Raw genomic sequence first — 16,261 nt, 5'->3', positions numbered from 1 at the left:
TTTTGGTTGTTTTCTAACCGATGGTATTTACAAACATCAATAACATATTACCCAGGATTTAGAAAAGGCCAAACGTGGCACTTCAGCTGTTGACTTTTAAGGGGTTTTGACTAGTTTTGACTTCATTTTGGTTCTGAAGCCACTTTGACTTTACATGTTTCTCTGCTCATCTGTTGGGAATTGCAGAAAGCCAGGTTGTCAGAAGAGGAGGAGGTGGGCAGGAGAATCCTACCCAGCTGGGCTCGTTGGCAGGAGATGCTCATGGACGCTCTGTACTTTCTCTGCAGATTCACAGAAATTTTTGCTGACTTTCTATCTGGGCGTCTTCGGTCCCCACTCCGATGAGCAATTTACTTCAGCAGTTCCTTGTTCCTAAAGCGGCCGTGTCAATGCACGCTGAAATGAAAGCTTAAAATTGTCACCCAGGGACAGAAGTGCAGCCGCTGCCTGTGCTCGGGGCGCGCTCGCTCCGTGCCAGCCGGGATTGCATGGTTCCTCTTGGAGGCACACAACGATTTCACCTTTTCCTGCCTTCAGGGGAGAGCCAGGGCAAAGCCACGAGTTTCTGTAGCAGGAACAAATACAGAGCGAGGCTGTTGGAGCTCAGGTAAAGGGAAAAAAAGGACAATTTTGAGTAAGACCACAGGACTTGCTGTATTGGATGGAGCTAGGGAGGATGTAAGTAGCCAACTGGTTGGTGGGTTACCCTCAGGGAGACACGCAGCAGAGGTACGGGAGCTGGTGGGACAGGACCAGGTTGCAGCAGGCGGTGGTGGAGGATGGAGGGAAACCAAGTTCACGTGGGGAGCTCTGAGGGAAAGGGCTGGAACCCACCTTCCTTCCAACCCACAGGCAAGAATGGACTCTAGGACCTTCTGCTCTTGACCCAAAGATGTCCAGATTTACTTTCAGAGTTTTGCAGAAGTGTGTGGGGCTCTGTTTAATTATTTTTAAAGTACTGGGCAGGGTCAGGTGCCCGTGGCACTCCCACAGGCATTTCTTCTGCCCATGGTTTGCCATTTTCACCTCCAGATGTTTTCCTCCATCTGTCCACTTAGCACATGTGCTTGCGTTCTCCAAAGAGCATGGTGTAGTCAGCTCTTGATTCTCTATGATCCTATGTCTGAGGAAGTTATATCCTCATGTTGTTTTTCTAGGGCAGCTGTTCTGCCAGGCTGCTGTGCCACCATCTCTGTCCATCTGATCCCTTCTGCCACCCGAACCTGTCCTACCAAGGAGAATTTGGTGTCTTTCCTCAGATCATGGCTCCTCTCTGCCAAAATAATTTTGGGAAGTAGTAACAAAATATGTCTTGGTTTTCCTGCTCATATTGGTATTTACCCAGCTTCTGTTTTCTACTTGGAGAAATTAAAATCTACTAGGAAATTGAAACCTGGCTGGAGGCAAGGGTGCCCTGGGTGCCCAGCTCTGCTGCTGGCTGGGCTGCTGAGGTGGCTGTGAAGTTTTTGAGCCTTTTACACCCCCAGGTTTTCTGGGAAATTCACTTTGGTTGCATAAATTGACATAAATGGGTAGTTGGAAAGTTCAGAAAACTTCCTGATTCAGCTTTCCTAAGAAGCCAGGTTCTGCCTTGAGATGTTCAGTTACTGCTCTGGGGTTTCTGGGGGAATTTTGGCATTTGGCTGATTTAGCATCACTCGGGTTTGCAGCTGCTGCTGCGGCATTCGTTGGGTATGAAGGACATGGGTGAAGGTGCAGCAATGAGCCCTGGTTTGGAGTTGGCTGCGAGTGTGTGGATCCCGCGTGGATCATGGACCAGTGAGAGCATCTACTTGAGCACGTGGATGCTCTTTTGCAGGGTTTAAGGTCAACATCAGGTGTATTTGCCCTGCTAATTGTTCCCTGCATTTGAGCTGGAGATTTTCTTACTGCTCTTAGTACAGATGTGGTGATGCTGAGAGCACTTGGCATCTGTTGAGGAAAGGCCAAGAAGTTGCCCATGGAGCTGGTGCGACATCGAGCAGCTGAGGATGGAGCCTCTTATTTTGCAGTTATGGGCCTGTGTGCCCGCTTTCTTTTGATTAAAAGTGACAAATTTTATCTCTGGTTATCTCTGTTTATGTCCCACTTAGTTTGAAGGTGCATTTCCTGGAGACTCGGTTGCAAATGTTTTTATAGGGTTTACCCTAAATGCTGTTGGTCTGTCTGCACATTGTATGGTCATCCTGTAAGGCTCAGGGTGATGGGGAATCCGAGCTGCAGAACACCAATAATTTGCTAAATATGTCTCGTTGCAAAAGTGAAGTGGCTGATTTTACTCTTCTTCCCTCAAATTATTATTTTTGTGTGTGTGTCTGCAATATATACTTGGTATCAATATAGATCATTATGAAGGAAAAATTTTCTGGTGTAAGCTTTACTAGAAGCAAAGTAATTTAAAACCGTGCCAGTCTCGCACAGATTGTAATCTAATATTTGTAGCCATGTTGTCTTTATGATTTGTATCTTGTAAATATCCGCCTGCATGAAATGAGATGAAATCATATTTTCTCTTCATCCCTAAAAATCAATTGTCCTGTTAAAATCATAGTGAAAAAAAATTATACATTGCAGAGCGGTATCATAATTTGCAATCATCTAGGGCAGTCTGACCTTTTTTTCTGGTCTGTTCTTGGATAGGAAGAGAGTCATCTCCGTCCTTCCTTTATGAAGGACAAGGGATGTTGAGCAACCTGGTCTAGTGGGAGGTGTCCCTGCCCATGGCAGGGGGGTGGAACGAGATGAGCTTTAAGGGCCCTTCCAACCCAAAGCATTCTGTGCTTCTATGTAGGATGTAGTTAAGAATGGGTGGGCATGGCTGTGTCCCACAGCGGGTCTGGGGACACACTCAGAACATGGCATGTCTCCACCCACCCACCCTGGGCGAGCAGGGACCCAGCACTTGTTTCCGTAGCACCCGCTGGAGCCAAGATACATCTCCAGAGACAAACCTTGAGCTTTCTGCTATCCAAACCACGGTTCCAGAGGCTGTTTGTGGAATAACAGTTTGTACAAAGCTGGCAGTGGAGAACCTGCTGTTGGAGAGCGGAAGGAAATGCAATGCCAGGATGTTGGAGATGGGAACCCAAACTGAGATCTTGAACTTCTCCTGGTCTCCTGAACCCTGACCTGGCTCCTGAAGAACTAGGAAACATTTTAAAAAGAAGGGGTATAGGAGGAATAAAGGATACCAAACCCCTCTGTGCATCAACACACAGAGCCCGAGAGCATCCCGAGGTGGGAGACTTTGTCTGGGAGCCTCCTGGATGGGAAGGGCCACTGATGCTTCCACCTCAGTGAGCTGGGCTGGGTCAGTCCATGCTGGCATTGCACACTCAAGGATTCATCCAGAAATGCCCTGCAAAATCTGGCTTCGGAAGGACGACACCGAGCCTGCCCTTACTAAGCAGCAATGTGAAAGCAGCGGTTTTGTTTTAGATAGTTTCAGACCCGAGTTTCAAACAAGACAGTAATGAAGACGCAGGAGGAGAGCGCTGTATGATCTTGACTGGGCTCTCCAGAAGTAACTGCCATGTTATCGGGATTTGGCTCTGCTCCAGAACACACCTCACTTAATTATCTGACACTGATAGTGACACGCAGCTTGCCCGTTATTTGGCATGATAATTTATTTTTGATTTTATCTTTAAGGGAAAAAGGGATTATTGCACATAGAAATATAAAAACTGTAAACTCACAAATGTTTTTTAAAAAATTATATCAGTTTCTCTTAGCATCTCATCATATTGTTTTTGTGATAATTTTTGTGTATTTCTTTCCTGAAGAAAAAAAAGCACACTGATTCAGTTTCGATGTAACCCAGTGCTTCCTAGACAATGAAAATATAGCTAGAAAATATTAAAATGCTCCCAGGATTTTCCTTCAAACAATTAGAATAGTAGAAGCACCGAGTTGCTTCATTAAGTTACCAGTGGGTGTTTAATACTGCCTTGTACAATTTAGCCTCCCGCAGCTGAACTGGGTTGCAAGGGGTGGGGGTTATTCCCCAGAAGAGTCAGACTCTCGATATAAATTTCCTTTTTTCAGCTTTACAGGAGTGGAGAAAGGGGTTGAATTCAGGATGGGGTAGTGGGAGGAGGTGGGAGATGCTGTTCGGTTCTGCTGGATGTACCGTCCTGTCTTTACCCTGAAGATGGGTTTGCATTTTGTTTCTCCCTTTGGTTTGGAAAAAAAAAAATCCCAGAAAAACCAGTGTTGCTTCCACTTTTGGCCTTAAAGTTATGGAGTTGATGGCAATTAAATATTCAAATTGCTGAACGTGTCTGTAAATCAGAGCTGGGTGGGTTGTGCACCGGTGGCTCCGTTACTGGATCAAAGTTACTGACCCTGGAGACCAGTCGGACGTTCCCTGTGGGAGATTTCCAGAGAGTGGACACCGTAGGCAATGAAATTGTGACCTGGGAAAATGGTATGAGTGAGAATCCCGAGTTGTGCCCTTTAAACAAGGAGTTTTTCAGCACGGCCTCCCTGCCTTTGGGAGAGGGGGTATTCATCATCAGTGATCTCGTACCTGATCTCAATTTTGATACGGGGTGAAACGCGCTTTGTTTTAATTTCTCTTTGCAGAGGTAACTCACCCGTGTTCCGACTGCGGTGCTAAGTCAGACCCGGGAATCACTGAAAACAGAGGAAGCTGCTGAGGAAAGAAAAAAAAAGCCAAACAGATTTGTTTTCTTAGGAACCCTAATTTCTCTTTAATGAACTATATTATCATGCATAAGTTTAAGCACAGGTTTTGCATATTTTTAAAATGCGTTTTTGCAGAAGAAAACCGTAGCTGTTGCCCACATACCTCCCAGCTGATCTGGATCTGGTGCAATGCTCTGGTGCCTTTAAAATTTCATGATAGAAGATGTTTCTCGCGCAGAAGAGCTATCGTCTGTGCAGCTGGCAGAAAACCCGAAGCGTAACACTCCAGTAAGTTTGCATTACTGCGGATTGGTTTGGCTCACGAAGGATCCCTTTTGTTTTATCCCTTTTGGCACCTGAGACGGGGCCCTGTTTCATTTGTTTTCTGTTGCCGATTTTGTTTCTTCAAACAGATATTTGAGAAATCATGAGTTCGGTCTGAGGAGAGTAGCCGCCGCGTGTTGGCAAGGGAGCCAACGCGTTTCCAGAGGCATTGCCAATTTATTGATCTGTTCCAAAAACCTGGGAGATTTCCAGTATTTCCAAATATTGAGAGATATTCCACCCTGGAGGGGTTCAAGGCCAGATTGGACGGGGCTTTGAGCAACCTGCTCTGGTGGGAGGTGTCCCTGCCCAGGGCAGGGGGTGGCACTGGGGGGGCTTTAAGATCCCTTCCCACCCAAACCATTCCGTGATTCTGTGACTTCTGGACTTGCAATCAAAGACCCCCTACCACTTCCCCTGAAAATCCCAATATGAAAAATATTATTGAACTTTGTTGTGGGGTGCAGGGAGGAATCACAGCGTGTGTTAGAGTTGCCGTCTGTCTGTCTGGTCATTGGAAAGCGGCGGAGGACTTTGGCAGATTCCCGAGTGAAAGTCCTGCCACAGTCAGAGGACTGAATTGTAAGAACTAAGCAAAAACAAATATTGTTTGTTTTGTGAGCCACCACAGTAAATATATACATTTGTACTCATCCTAAGTAAGGGTATTCTCATTCAAAACAAACAGTTATTCATTTTCCCTACTTTAACTGTGTTTGAGAGCTGAATCTGTCTTCTCAAGTGCCTTTTTCGGGCATAACAGCCATTTGTTATGTAGGTTATTGTGAAAATTCCCCATTCCTGCATTAAGCAGAAGGAGCCGGACGATGCTGCCCGAGCTGCTGCTCTTCCTGCCCCGTGTGGCTACCCTGACCCCTCTCGGTCCATGCGAGACTACTGAAAATAGTTCCCAATAATCTGTTTTTTATGCAGAATTCACTTGCCAGCCTGGCACTCAGACACGTAACAGAGGATGATTGTAATGAAATGTAAATATTTTCCAAATGCAGGATCTTTTCTGCCAGGAGCTGCTGCTGGCTGGGCTGTCTCCCAGCGCGCTGGCTCGGTTGCCTGTGGGCTACTTGATGTGCCCGGGGGCTAGCAGCATGGCTGGGCTCGTGGCCCTGCTGAGGGGTGGTGGGGATGGGCAGAGAGCATCGCTCACCCCTTGTACCTGGGAATTAACCCTGGGCAGAGCCCTTGCAGCTGAAACCCTTAATTCCCTTAATTCCTTGGTGATAAATGATGATAAAATGGGTTTTTCCGAACGCCAGGCGATGCAGCGATGGTTGGAGGAGGTGACTTGCGCTCGATTGCCGAGACAGCTGTGTCTGCTGGTCAGTGAGCCTGCAAAGAGATGGGCAGTTACCTCCTTAAGTAATTCCCTGAGCTAATGAGGGGTAGTTTCCTACGGATTCATGTCTCCTGGCATTTAAATAAGTGCAAACTTCAATTGGAGCTTTTTTGACATTCAGAGCACTTTGCGTTCTCCTGGATGCTGGGGCACTTCAGAAAAGATGAGGTTTTGCCGTCACCTTTCAGTCAGAACACTTAAAGCATCTCTCTTCTTCTCCCTTCTCTGCCGGTCATGACAACAGAGATGTTCCTTCAGCCTTCCAAGATCGACCTTGCTTTTCAAATTTTTACAAAAGCTACTAGCGGTTTCCAATGTATTTGTGGAGGAGCACAGGAATGTTTGGGGAAATATCCCCTAAAAAAGAAGGTATGATGAAAACACTTTGCTTCTGTAGGAGCCTGGTGCCATGCTGGGGCAGCTCTGGGGGATGGATGCTCATCACTAGAAAACTCATTACTTCCAAAAGTTTCGTGATGAGCGGGAGATGAAGGGCTTTGGGGTGATGCTGTTGGCACCTGGGTCCTCAGCGCCCTGGTCATATTTCTGCACCTGTTTTTTAAAAGGTATTGTCAGTCTGCGTTTCTGTTAAAAGCTATAGATATCTGTCTATAAAGTACCTAAGTACTCTGTAAGTTGGGCTTGAGGAGGGCTGTCGAGCCCCTGAAGCAGCCCAGCCACCATGGTGCATCTTGGTAGCACCATGCCGTTGGCATTGGCATTGCCTTCCTCCCGGCCAGGGATGCAGGGATGCTTTGGGGATGCTGCTGGTGCTGCGCTGGGTAAGAGCTTTCTGCCACATTTACCTTCTAAAACCATTCCCTATCAAGCAGTTACAATTAAGCAGTAGGAATTTGCTTATTTCATATCACTTATTGTTGGTATATATATATATATATGGTATATATATGTTGGTATATATAATATATATGTTGGTTCATATCACTTATTGGATTATTGTTGGTACTGCTTCACTAAATTCCGGTGTAAAGGTGGTAAAATGGGTCTATCCTTTAGAAAAGACTGGTGACAGCTCTCCAGGTTGTCTTTCTGCTGTACAGTTATACTTGCACACGTCTCTGTGTATCTATCTGTAGCTATGTGTGCATTTTTCATTTAGCCAACGAGTCCAAGTCCTATACTCATTTTCTGACCTCCTTAAAGGGCAATTTATTAATCTGATGGAATAGCAATGAGGTGACAAAGCTTCTACGCTATCCATTTTTAACTAAAAAGGAAATAAAAAAAATCCTGTGTCAAAATCCACAAGCCAGCTAATGCTTTTTCCAGCTCGCTGTGGTGCCCTCGAGTCCCTCGTGCCTGTGCCGGGCGGTACCGTAACCTGCTGAGAGCTCGTCCTTTCTAGAAACATACATTCATTTTGGTATCACCCTTTACCCTTCCATCTCATTGCCATTCTTCTATTTTCCATCCCAGGTCACTGAATATATTATTTTTGCTACTTTCTGGTATGGTAGCAAAATAGATCTTCAGTAGCAATTTCCTTTTTTTTTTTTTTTTTTTTTTTTAAATTTAAAAATAGGAAAACTCAAAAAAAACCCCAAAACCTCAGGAAACCTGGACAAAACTGCAAAGCGATCAAGGTAATTCTGCCAAAAGCAATGATGCTGCTGAAATTTAAAGCGTTATTTCTATTGAGATGGGAAACAAGGAAAGTCTTCATTTCTCATCACCCCTCTGCTGTGAGGACAGGCTGAGAGAGTTGGGGGGGTTCAGCCTGGAGAAGAGAAAGCTCCGGGGAGACCTTAGAGCCCCTTCCAGTCCCTAAAGGGGCTCCAGGAGAGATGGGGAGGGACTCTGGATCAGGGAGGGGAGCCATAGGAGGGGGAAGGGTTTGACATTGAAAGAGGGGAGATGGAGATGAGATGTGGGGAAGAACTTCTTTGCTGTGAGGGTGGTGAGAGCCTGGCCCAGGTTGCCCAGAGAAGCTGTGGCTGCCCTATCTGCAGTCTAAAGCAGAGGAAGATAAGCAGATTCAGAAAGTGCTGAATTTTTTTAATGGAAGCATCTGGGCCTTCCAAAGGAACAGAGTAAGGAAGGAGAACTGAGCAAAGGTGGCTTCTAGACCAGCTGTAAGTGGCCCTGAGGAAGAGCGTGGTGGGACCTTGAGGAGCAGGGAGAAGCAGAGCTGAGGGGCTGAACGTGTAGGGGTAAGAAATAAGGAATTGGTGGCGAGTTTGTGGGTAGTGTGCTCTGCTCCCAAAACTCTTGCTTTCTGTGGGTACTCACCACGAAAGGAGACAGCAGCTGTATCTACTGCTGTGAGGAAAGCTCTTTTGAGTGTTTAGAATCAATATTAGCATTTTATTTCATGTGTATAGGTTGTCTCCTGCTTTAGGCCTTTCTGGGGTGGGTTGGTTGGGTTTTGTTTGGTTTTTCTGTGCAGAAGTGGAATTCCTCTAGACAGTGTCAGAAGGGCAAAGCCCGCCTCACATCAGCGATGCTCTGCCGTCCCTCGGGAAGTGTAAGGTAAAGCCTTTCCCCAGCAGAGCCAGGCCACTGAATATTTAATGCTCTTTGTTAATACATTCTCATTACATTTCAATTTGGATGTAAAAAAGAATCATTGTGGCTCACATTTGACTTAGAAATAAGCATATCTCGGAGTACCTGCTGGGCTTCTTATTGAGTGCGGGATTTTCAGTGTTGCATCAGTGACTTGAAAGTCAACAAAATTATACTGTTAATAGGTTTTCGACTCTTTGGTCATGGGCACACTTTTTAAAATTACTTTCTTGGATTTTTACTGCTGAAAATGTTCACCTTCTTTAGAAACCAAGGGTGATGCTGTCTGCACACAGCAGAATGTAATGAATATATGTGCAAACAAGCAAGAATAAAATTTCTGACAAAGCAGAGGAATTAAAACACTGGCGTTCCAGGAACAAAACAAGGTGCTAGAATAGATTAAAATAGGAAAGGAAGCAAAATTCCCGTTTTCCCACGCCTGAGCCCTGCTGCACTGTCAGGAAGCTTGGATTTGTACGGATTTCAGCCCAGCAGCTGTGCACATCAGCCGGGTGAGCAACGTAAATCTTCTGTGCCATCACTGGGGTCAGAAGGTGAAGCTGGGAACCAGCAGGAGCGGAGACCCCAGGGTTTTCACGGATGTGGGAAGCCCTGCAGACCGGAGGGGATAACCCCGATGGCCAGGCAGGCCTGTCATCGGCTCAGGGGGACATAATCAGTAGGTGCTGCCATAGGGTGAAGTGCGTGCACAGATTAACTATGTACAAGGGTGCTAGAATGTATTTTCCGTTTGTTGTCCCGTTTCTGAACTACTTATGGTGTGAATAAGCATTAAATATTCCTGTCCTCTTTCCAAGACTGTTGGTGTTTTCCCATCAACTCCAGGGTTGAGAGCTTTTCAGTAACAAGAACCCCCCTGTGTAATCTCCGTCTCTCAGCAGCAAAGGCACAGCGTTTTTTCTTGTTTTAAGGCAGTGAACTTTACGACGGGTGCCATCTGGACAGTAGTCTCCAGTCGAAAAATAATGTATCTGATTTAAAGGTGGTTTTCAATAACAAGTATATTAATGTATGTCTTGATTTTGTTGAAATATCGTAGAGTTAATTGGAAATCCACCGAGACAGTGAAGATTTTGTGTTTAAAAGCCAGTTTGTGATAAGATGGAGGGGTGTTGCGCATGGTTTTGCGTGGTTTCCCGGGGCAGGATGACTCGCTCGCCCTCGGCCCCAGCCCAATGCTGCTCTCCAGCAAACACCACCCACCGTTTCCTGGTGGCTGAAGTCCATCTGCTGGGCTGGTACCGGGGCTGAGGGGAGCAGCTCCGATGGGCTGGGGGATTCCTGCCTCTGCGGCACCACAGATAGAGATATGGACTAGATATAAGGAAGAAATCTTTTATGCTGAGGGTGGTGAGACACTGGCCCAGGTTGCCCAGAGAGATGGTTGATCCCATCCCTGAAAACATTCCAGGCCAGGTTGGACGGGGCTCTGAGCAACCTGCTGTAGTGGAAGGTGTCCCTGCCCAGGGCAGGGGGTTGGACTAGATGGACTTTAAAGGTCCCTTCCAATCCAAACTGTTCTGTGATTCTATGATTCTATGATTTTATGCTTCGCTGTTTCAGATAGTGACGATCAGTGTTACTAACCCATTTGAAGAGCAGCTCTGGCGGGTTCATGCCATCCTTGGGCTACTGGCCTGGTGGCATTCACTGTGTTTCCCGAGCATGGGTCATGGCAGGCTGTGATGACAGTGAAGGCATTGGTACTCTTCTTTTGGGGGCAGTGCTGTTAGATGCTCCTTGAATCACAGTGAGGAAAATTAGGCTTAAACCCTTGCTGAACTGGTAACGTAGCCTTCGGATAATGTTGGCAGTGCCATCGTTTAATTGGAAAAGGTAAGAATTAAAACTGAACAGCAGGAGCAGGAGAACTCCCGTGCCATGTCCAGCTGTGGTGCAGTCCAGGACTGGTGTCGTGTTGTTTTGCCATGGGCAGCACAAGTCCCCTGAAGACGGGTTGTTAACATCCACACACCACGTAATGGAATGATGAGAGCCGACGGGTCTGCTGAGGCACGGAGTAAACATTTACAAAAAACAGTTTTGCACTGAAAAATCTGTCCTACCCCTTTCAACCAGGTCATGAGTGTCAGTAACGTATCTGCTCCCTCTCCTGAGGTCTGTTTTGGCCGTGAGCAAGTAAAGGAGGGAGCTGATGACAGTGTGGGGTAAAACAAGAAATAGCCTTTAAATATGGATTGCTAGAAATAACAAAGGTGGAAAAGTTAGTTGTCTGTTCCGGAAAAAGTCTGCTGGCTAATTTACTTTGATTCCTGGTGCATGGCTGGGGATGGTGGGTTCTGCTGGAGACGGGGCACAGTTGGTCTGTTACGTGATGGGGAGTTTCCCCTTTTTCTTCCTCAGGTGCTGAAGCAACAGCCTAAAAATGCCAGTTCAGACATGCTGGGTGACGGAGTTGTCGGTTATAGCTGTTCCCAGTTTGACCAGTGTGACTGTAGCCATTCCCAGTTTGGCCAGTGTGGCTGTGGGACTTGGCCTCCCCGAGCTGCCCTGGCTGGGCACAGAAGGAGAGGGGCTGGGGCTGCTCTTCTCTCATCCTCTGTCAGGGATGTAAATCAGCATCTGCTCGTCAGGGATGCAAATCAGGGCCGTGTGGCACTTGCAGAGGATCCTCAGATCTCTGAACCTTCCGCTCGTCTGCTGTTGTCCTCCCGTGTCCTCGCAGAGCCCCCGCTGCAGTTGAGTGGAGTCGTAGGTGGCCTGTGTTCGCAGGCGGCAGTAACATGCCTCTGCACCGAAATAATCTTAAAACTGGACAGATGTTCTCAAAACACACGACTTGCTCGCCAGGGCTCCTTGGCTCTAGCAATAGTCAGAAACTTCATGGAGAAGATCACTTTTATCCTCCCCCTCCTCAGTATTGTTTTCTAGTAAAATTTTCCTAAACTTAATCACAGGATGCCCAGAGTGTGGGTGGGTGGGTGGTAGGTTCATGTTTAGGTGTTATTCCAGCCCGAGTTATCTTCAGTTCATCCTGAGAGCTTATATTGCATCCTGACATTAAACTCAATCCACAGAGTTTATTTGTATTCCAAATCCATCTATTGCAAAGGCTGCTTTTTATGAGCACGAAGACCTAGAAAGCATAAATATTTATTCCTTAAAGTTTATGATTGCCTTAAATCATTCAAGCTTATTTGGTGAGCATCAGATGTAATTAAACTAAACACTTGAACACATCTGCATGTATGAAATAATATATATATGTGTATATATATGTATATGCTTGCCTCCAATATGGATGGGAGCTGGGAGCTAATTGCTTCCATCACACCAAGAGATGCACTGATAATTTTATTATTCCTGGATGTGAAAATGAATCAACATAAAGCAGCAGTTGAAATTATGTACTGGAAAGTCACGTTTCAACACGCAGCGTACGCTGTGGTAATGGAACAAGCAGAGCCGATCTCAGGTGGTGTTTGTCTAACTATGGGGAGATAATTAAGCACATCATGAAAATGAGTCCAGTTTTGGGTGCAGACAGTTGCTTGTGTACTGAAACTCACGTACAGACCTTCATGTGAACGTACATCTGCCTGGTGTCTCTACACAACTCGGAATATGGGGGTGAACCTGCAAGTGTCTGTGTGGTTCATATGCTGTGTGCCGGAGTCCCGGTGCAGCCTCCCGGTGAGGCATCCCAGTGCAGCATCCTGGTGCAGCATCTCGGCTCCCATGACCACGGGAGGCAGCGGTGGGATGGGACCAGGGGTGTTTTTGGAGCCCGGTGTGAATTTTCTCCCCTTCACAGTAACGCAGTCCCCGGTAAAGGGTGGTGGTGGGAGCCGTGGTGCCCAGCCACGCTTGGGGGCCAGTTGCGGATCAGTGTTTCTCCTAGAGCTTGTCTGGAAAGCGTGGGGCTGCCCGAGAGAAGCCTTGTCCCCCCGGGGGGCCTGCAGCAGCAGGAGGGGACCTGGGCTGAGCCCGTCGGGTGGCACAGGTTCACATCTGGAGGCGTGAACGTCTCCCTCCTCCTTTGCAAATATACAGGTGGAAAAGGAGAAGCCAGAGATTCCCGGCCATGCTCATCTCCAGCATTGTTTGATTTGTTGTTATCTTTAAAGGAGGTCATTTTGGATAAATTCAGAAGAGCTGCATGGCCTTTTCCGCGTATATTGCTGTAGGTAGCGAGGCTGCCACGTGAGTCGGAAGGGACCAGATGATGAAATACGATTTTAATCTGTCCCTGATGACTCTGGAAGTGAGAGGATGAAAGTGTCGTTTTTGTTGTCGTTAAAATTAAATTGAAAAGCCAGAGAAAACCAAACAACTCTTGCTCTATAAAATATTACTGGTGGAATTAATTGTGTAGCGCTGTACATCTAAGTTACAGAGGGAAATCCTGCCTGAAGAAGTGGTCTCCAAGGGTATGGAAACCAGAATTCCAGTATGTTCACCTGTGTGTCCTGCTGGGCATCTCCGTCAAACAGGAGGGGCCGTTGTGAATCTGCTGCTGCCTGGATTGCTTCATGTGGTAGGAGGCACCTTAGACTTCAGTGTTGGAATTGATGGTTCCTCGGTGTTTCTCTATATCCAGAGAGCTCATCAAAGTTAATAGTTTTGCCAGGGGCTTTTACAGAAACAGAAAAAAGAAACTGTCATTGCCTGAGGTCCGAACATTGTCTCGGGCTGGAAAATGGTTCACTGTCTTGTTAGAGATGGCCAAGGTTACAAGTGCCTCCAGTTACGTTGTTGTGCTGTAGGTAGCACAACAAACATCACACCGACCTGTTCCTCTTCCATAAATGCCTTACTTATCATTCTTTCTTCAAAGCAAATATGGATTAAATGTGTCAACGTACCTTGCGGTGTAGTTTCTTTATCATGCTGCTGATTGTGTCTTGCAGGAATTTCTCTTACCTTGACTTAATGGCAAAAAAAAAAAAAGAAAAAAAAGAAATAACAAAATGTTTCCTTTTCTAGTGTTTTTCCTGCAGCTACTTGCCATTAATCTTCCCTGTGCCCCCAGGCAGCCCGTGCTGCCGTCCCGGGGAGGAGACTGCAGGAGGACGGCATGGGGCTGTTGGGGACAGTGTGTCACAAAGGTCTCAGTTCCTCTCTCCCCCTGCTCCGATGATGTTAATGGTCCAGGAGCCCTTGCTCCATTGATCGAGGAGCATCTCTTGGTACCCGTTTTGCTTTGTCCTAGGCTGCTGCAGGTCCGTGGAGGCCTCTCACCAGTTCAGATGGGCACTATGCATGTACCTGAACACCTGAGTTATTGCCTAAGAAAATCCATGCTTTGTGTACATATTTTTACACATGCCTTGAGCCGTGTCCAACCTAGACAATTCTATGTGGTCTTCTCCATTGTCTGCCCTGTATGAACCTCAGCTGGACCTGGGAGGTTAAAATTGTGCTGGCACTGTCCTCTTGTTCCCTCTTTTCTGTCCCTTCCACTGGCTGGCTGGCAGGATGGTGGCTCACTAATTAACCCTTGGCTTGGAATGGCTGTACTCCAGGCGTGGGTGAAGCTGAAGGGTGGGAGGAAGCCTGTAAAACTATTAAACGTGCCAGCTCCCGGAGGGAGGGAATGCTGTGCTCATACATCACTCCTAGCCCTGGGCTGGAGCTCCCCAGAGGGCAGGAGGAGTAGAGGGGGCTAATGGGGTGATCCCCCAGCAGATGGGGGTAGACATCCTCTGGGCACATGGGAAAATGGCAATTGTCCTCCTTCTTCTTCCATTCAGCACCTCTGGAAACTCATTTTGTTTTTCCTTGCTGGATGGGGGTCATGGTTTTCAGAGATGTTTCATTTGCATTTAAAATTAATAAAGCATTCCTTAACAAGTAATGTCTGTGAGATACCCTGGATAATAGCAAGTTGGTATCATGCAAATGCATTATTGAATATTCAATGAACTTGGCGTTCTGGCCCCAGCTCCTAAAGCGTCATGGACCTCCTGCTTTTTCCTTAGATTATTTTTTGGCAAAACTTTACTTTTCCCTGGATGGTTCTCTAGCCGTGTTAACCCTTTATAGGAGGAGGTACCCTCTTGTGTTATCACGATACCCAAGACTCCAGTTTTCAGGAAGAAAAAGTGTCCTTTTTAATGATAAAATGATGTTATAGTTGCATTCAAAAAAGCAAAGTGTCCCCATGTTGGTGAGAGTTAGGTTTAATAATCTGCTTTGGCAGCTGGAGTCTGAGAAGCAAAAATCAATGAAGAGGTTTATAGCGTGCGAGTGAGTTTTTCTGACGGAGTGAAGATTCCAGAAATGATCCCTGTTGCTGTGAAATGCAGAGGAGTTGGGATAAGAAGTGTTCAAGGAGTTAGTGAAAGGAAAGGACAGTAAATTCCGCAGCTTGGATTGTGCTTGGGAAATACGATGTTATTCCCAGAGTCTGCCTTAAACCAGGGATAGGTCCCTACTGCACATTTAGTTTTGAAATTTTGGGTTCTAAACAGGGTGTGGAGCCTCCTGAGGGGACGCCTGAATTCGCGTCTGAGATGAGATGATGTGGTACCGGTCTTCTAGTTTCTGAAAAATGGTTTCCTCTCTAAATGCACAGTTAATGGGAAACTGATGCTCAAGGTTTGACCTCAAATTTGGCAATAGTGGCCAGTTCTCAAGGATTAAGTAGCCTGGTTTAATTAGTATAGTTTTAACAGCAGACCTGTGTTACTACTTTATCGTGAATAACGTGTAGGAGCAATTCAGCGATTTTCTGGTTTGTGAGTAGTCTCAGCAGACTGTAATTCCCTTGGATAAAGCTGCTGTTTTAAATTATCAGCAAAATAATTTCCTATGGATGGAGTGGGACACCAAGGGTCTGTGATGAGTAACAAACTGGAGGTGTGTTATTTAGTCTTAAATAAGAAAACTGATCTGGCTGTAATCTGTTCTGAAAGCTTTGATATAACCTTGAAAATTCTTATTTTGAGGACCACGTTTTTATTAGTTTAAAATTTCCACTGATGCTTATTTGCTGAGAATCGCTGGACATCATGGCTGGAGCAGACCAGCAATGCAACTAAATGCAAAACTTCCTGGTTTCACCATGCAAATGGGTACAGAGGGAAATGTTTAGGAGGAGGTTAAAAGAGCATTCTGAAATAGGGCTGGGAAAAAAGTGAGTTTTTTGAAGGCGTTTTTCTTTTCTGGGAAAAAAAAATAAGGTTTCCTTACGGTTTGAATGCAGGTTCTGCCTCCAGAATGGATGCTCACGTGGGACCGTTGATGCCGACACAAGTCACCCGGGTAACTGCTGTGTCCACGCCGGCGGTGACCTTCATGGCAACCAACATGATGGAGCAGACCTTACCAGGTGTGTTTATGTTTCTGTATGCGGCTTGCGTTGCTGGAGCATATGTTGGATATTCGCGTACTTCTCAACCGAGCCATGCTGCCCATTCT

The 16,261-nt window shown here is 46.3% G+C and overlaps 1 protein-coding gene across 1 annotated transcript in view; it reads left to right on the top strand.

Annotated features, from left to right (window-relative positions):
* Nucleotides 1-16,261, top strand: part of TCERG1L (transcription elongation regulator 1 like) — a 68,188-nt gene that overhangs the window by 25,943 nt on the left and 25,984 nt on the right. The window contains exon 5 of the mRNA XM_074159096.1: nucleotides 16,047-16,172. Within this exon, the coding sequence (XP_074015197.1) occupies nucleotides 16,047-16,172 (126 nt within the window). The remainder of the gene's footprint in view (nucleotides 1-16,046; nucleotides 16,173-16,261) is intronic.

Source organism: Numenius arquata, chromosome 15 (assembly GCF_964106895.1).
Source record: "Numenius arquata chromosome 15, bNumArq3.hap1.1, whole genome shotgun sequence".
Classification (NCBI taxonomy): domain Eukaryota; kingdom Metazoa; phylum Chordata; class Aves; order Charadriiformes; family Scolopacidae; genus Numenius; species Numenius arquata.
This window is presented reverse-complemented; position numbering and strand designations above follow the sequence as displayed.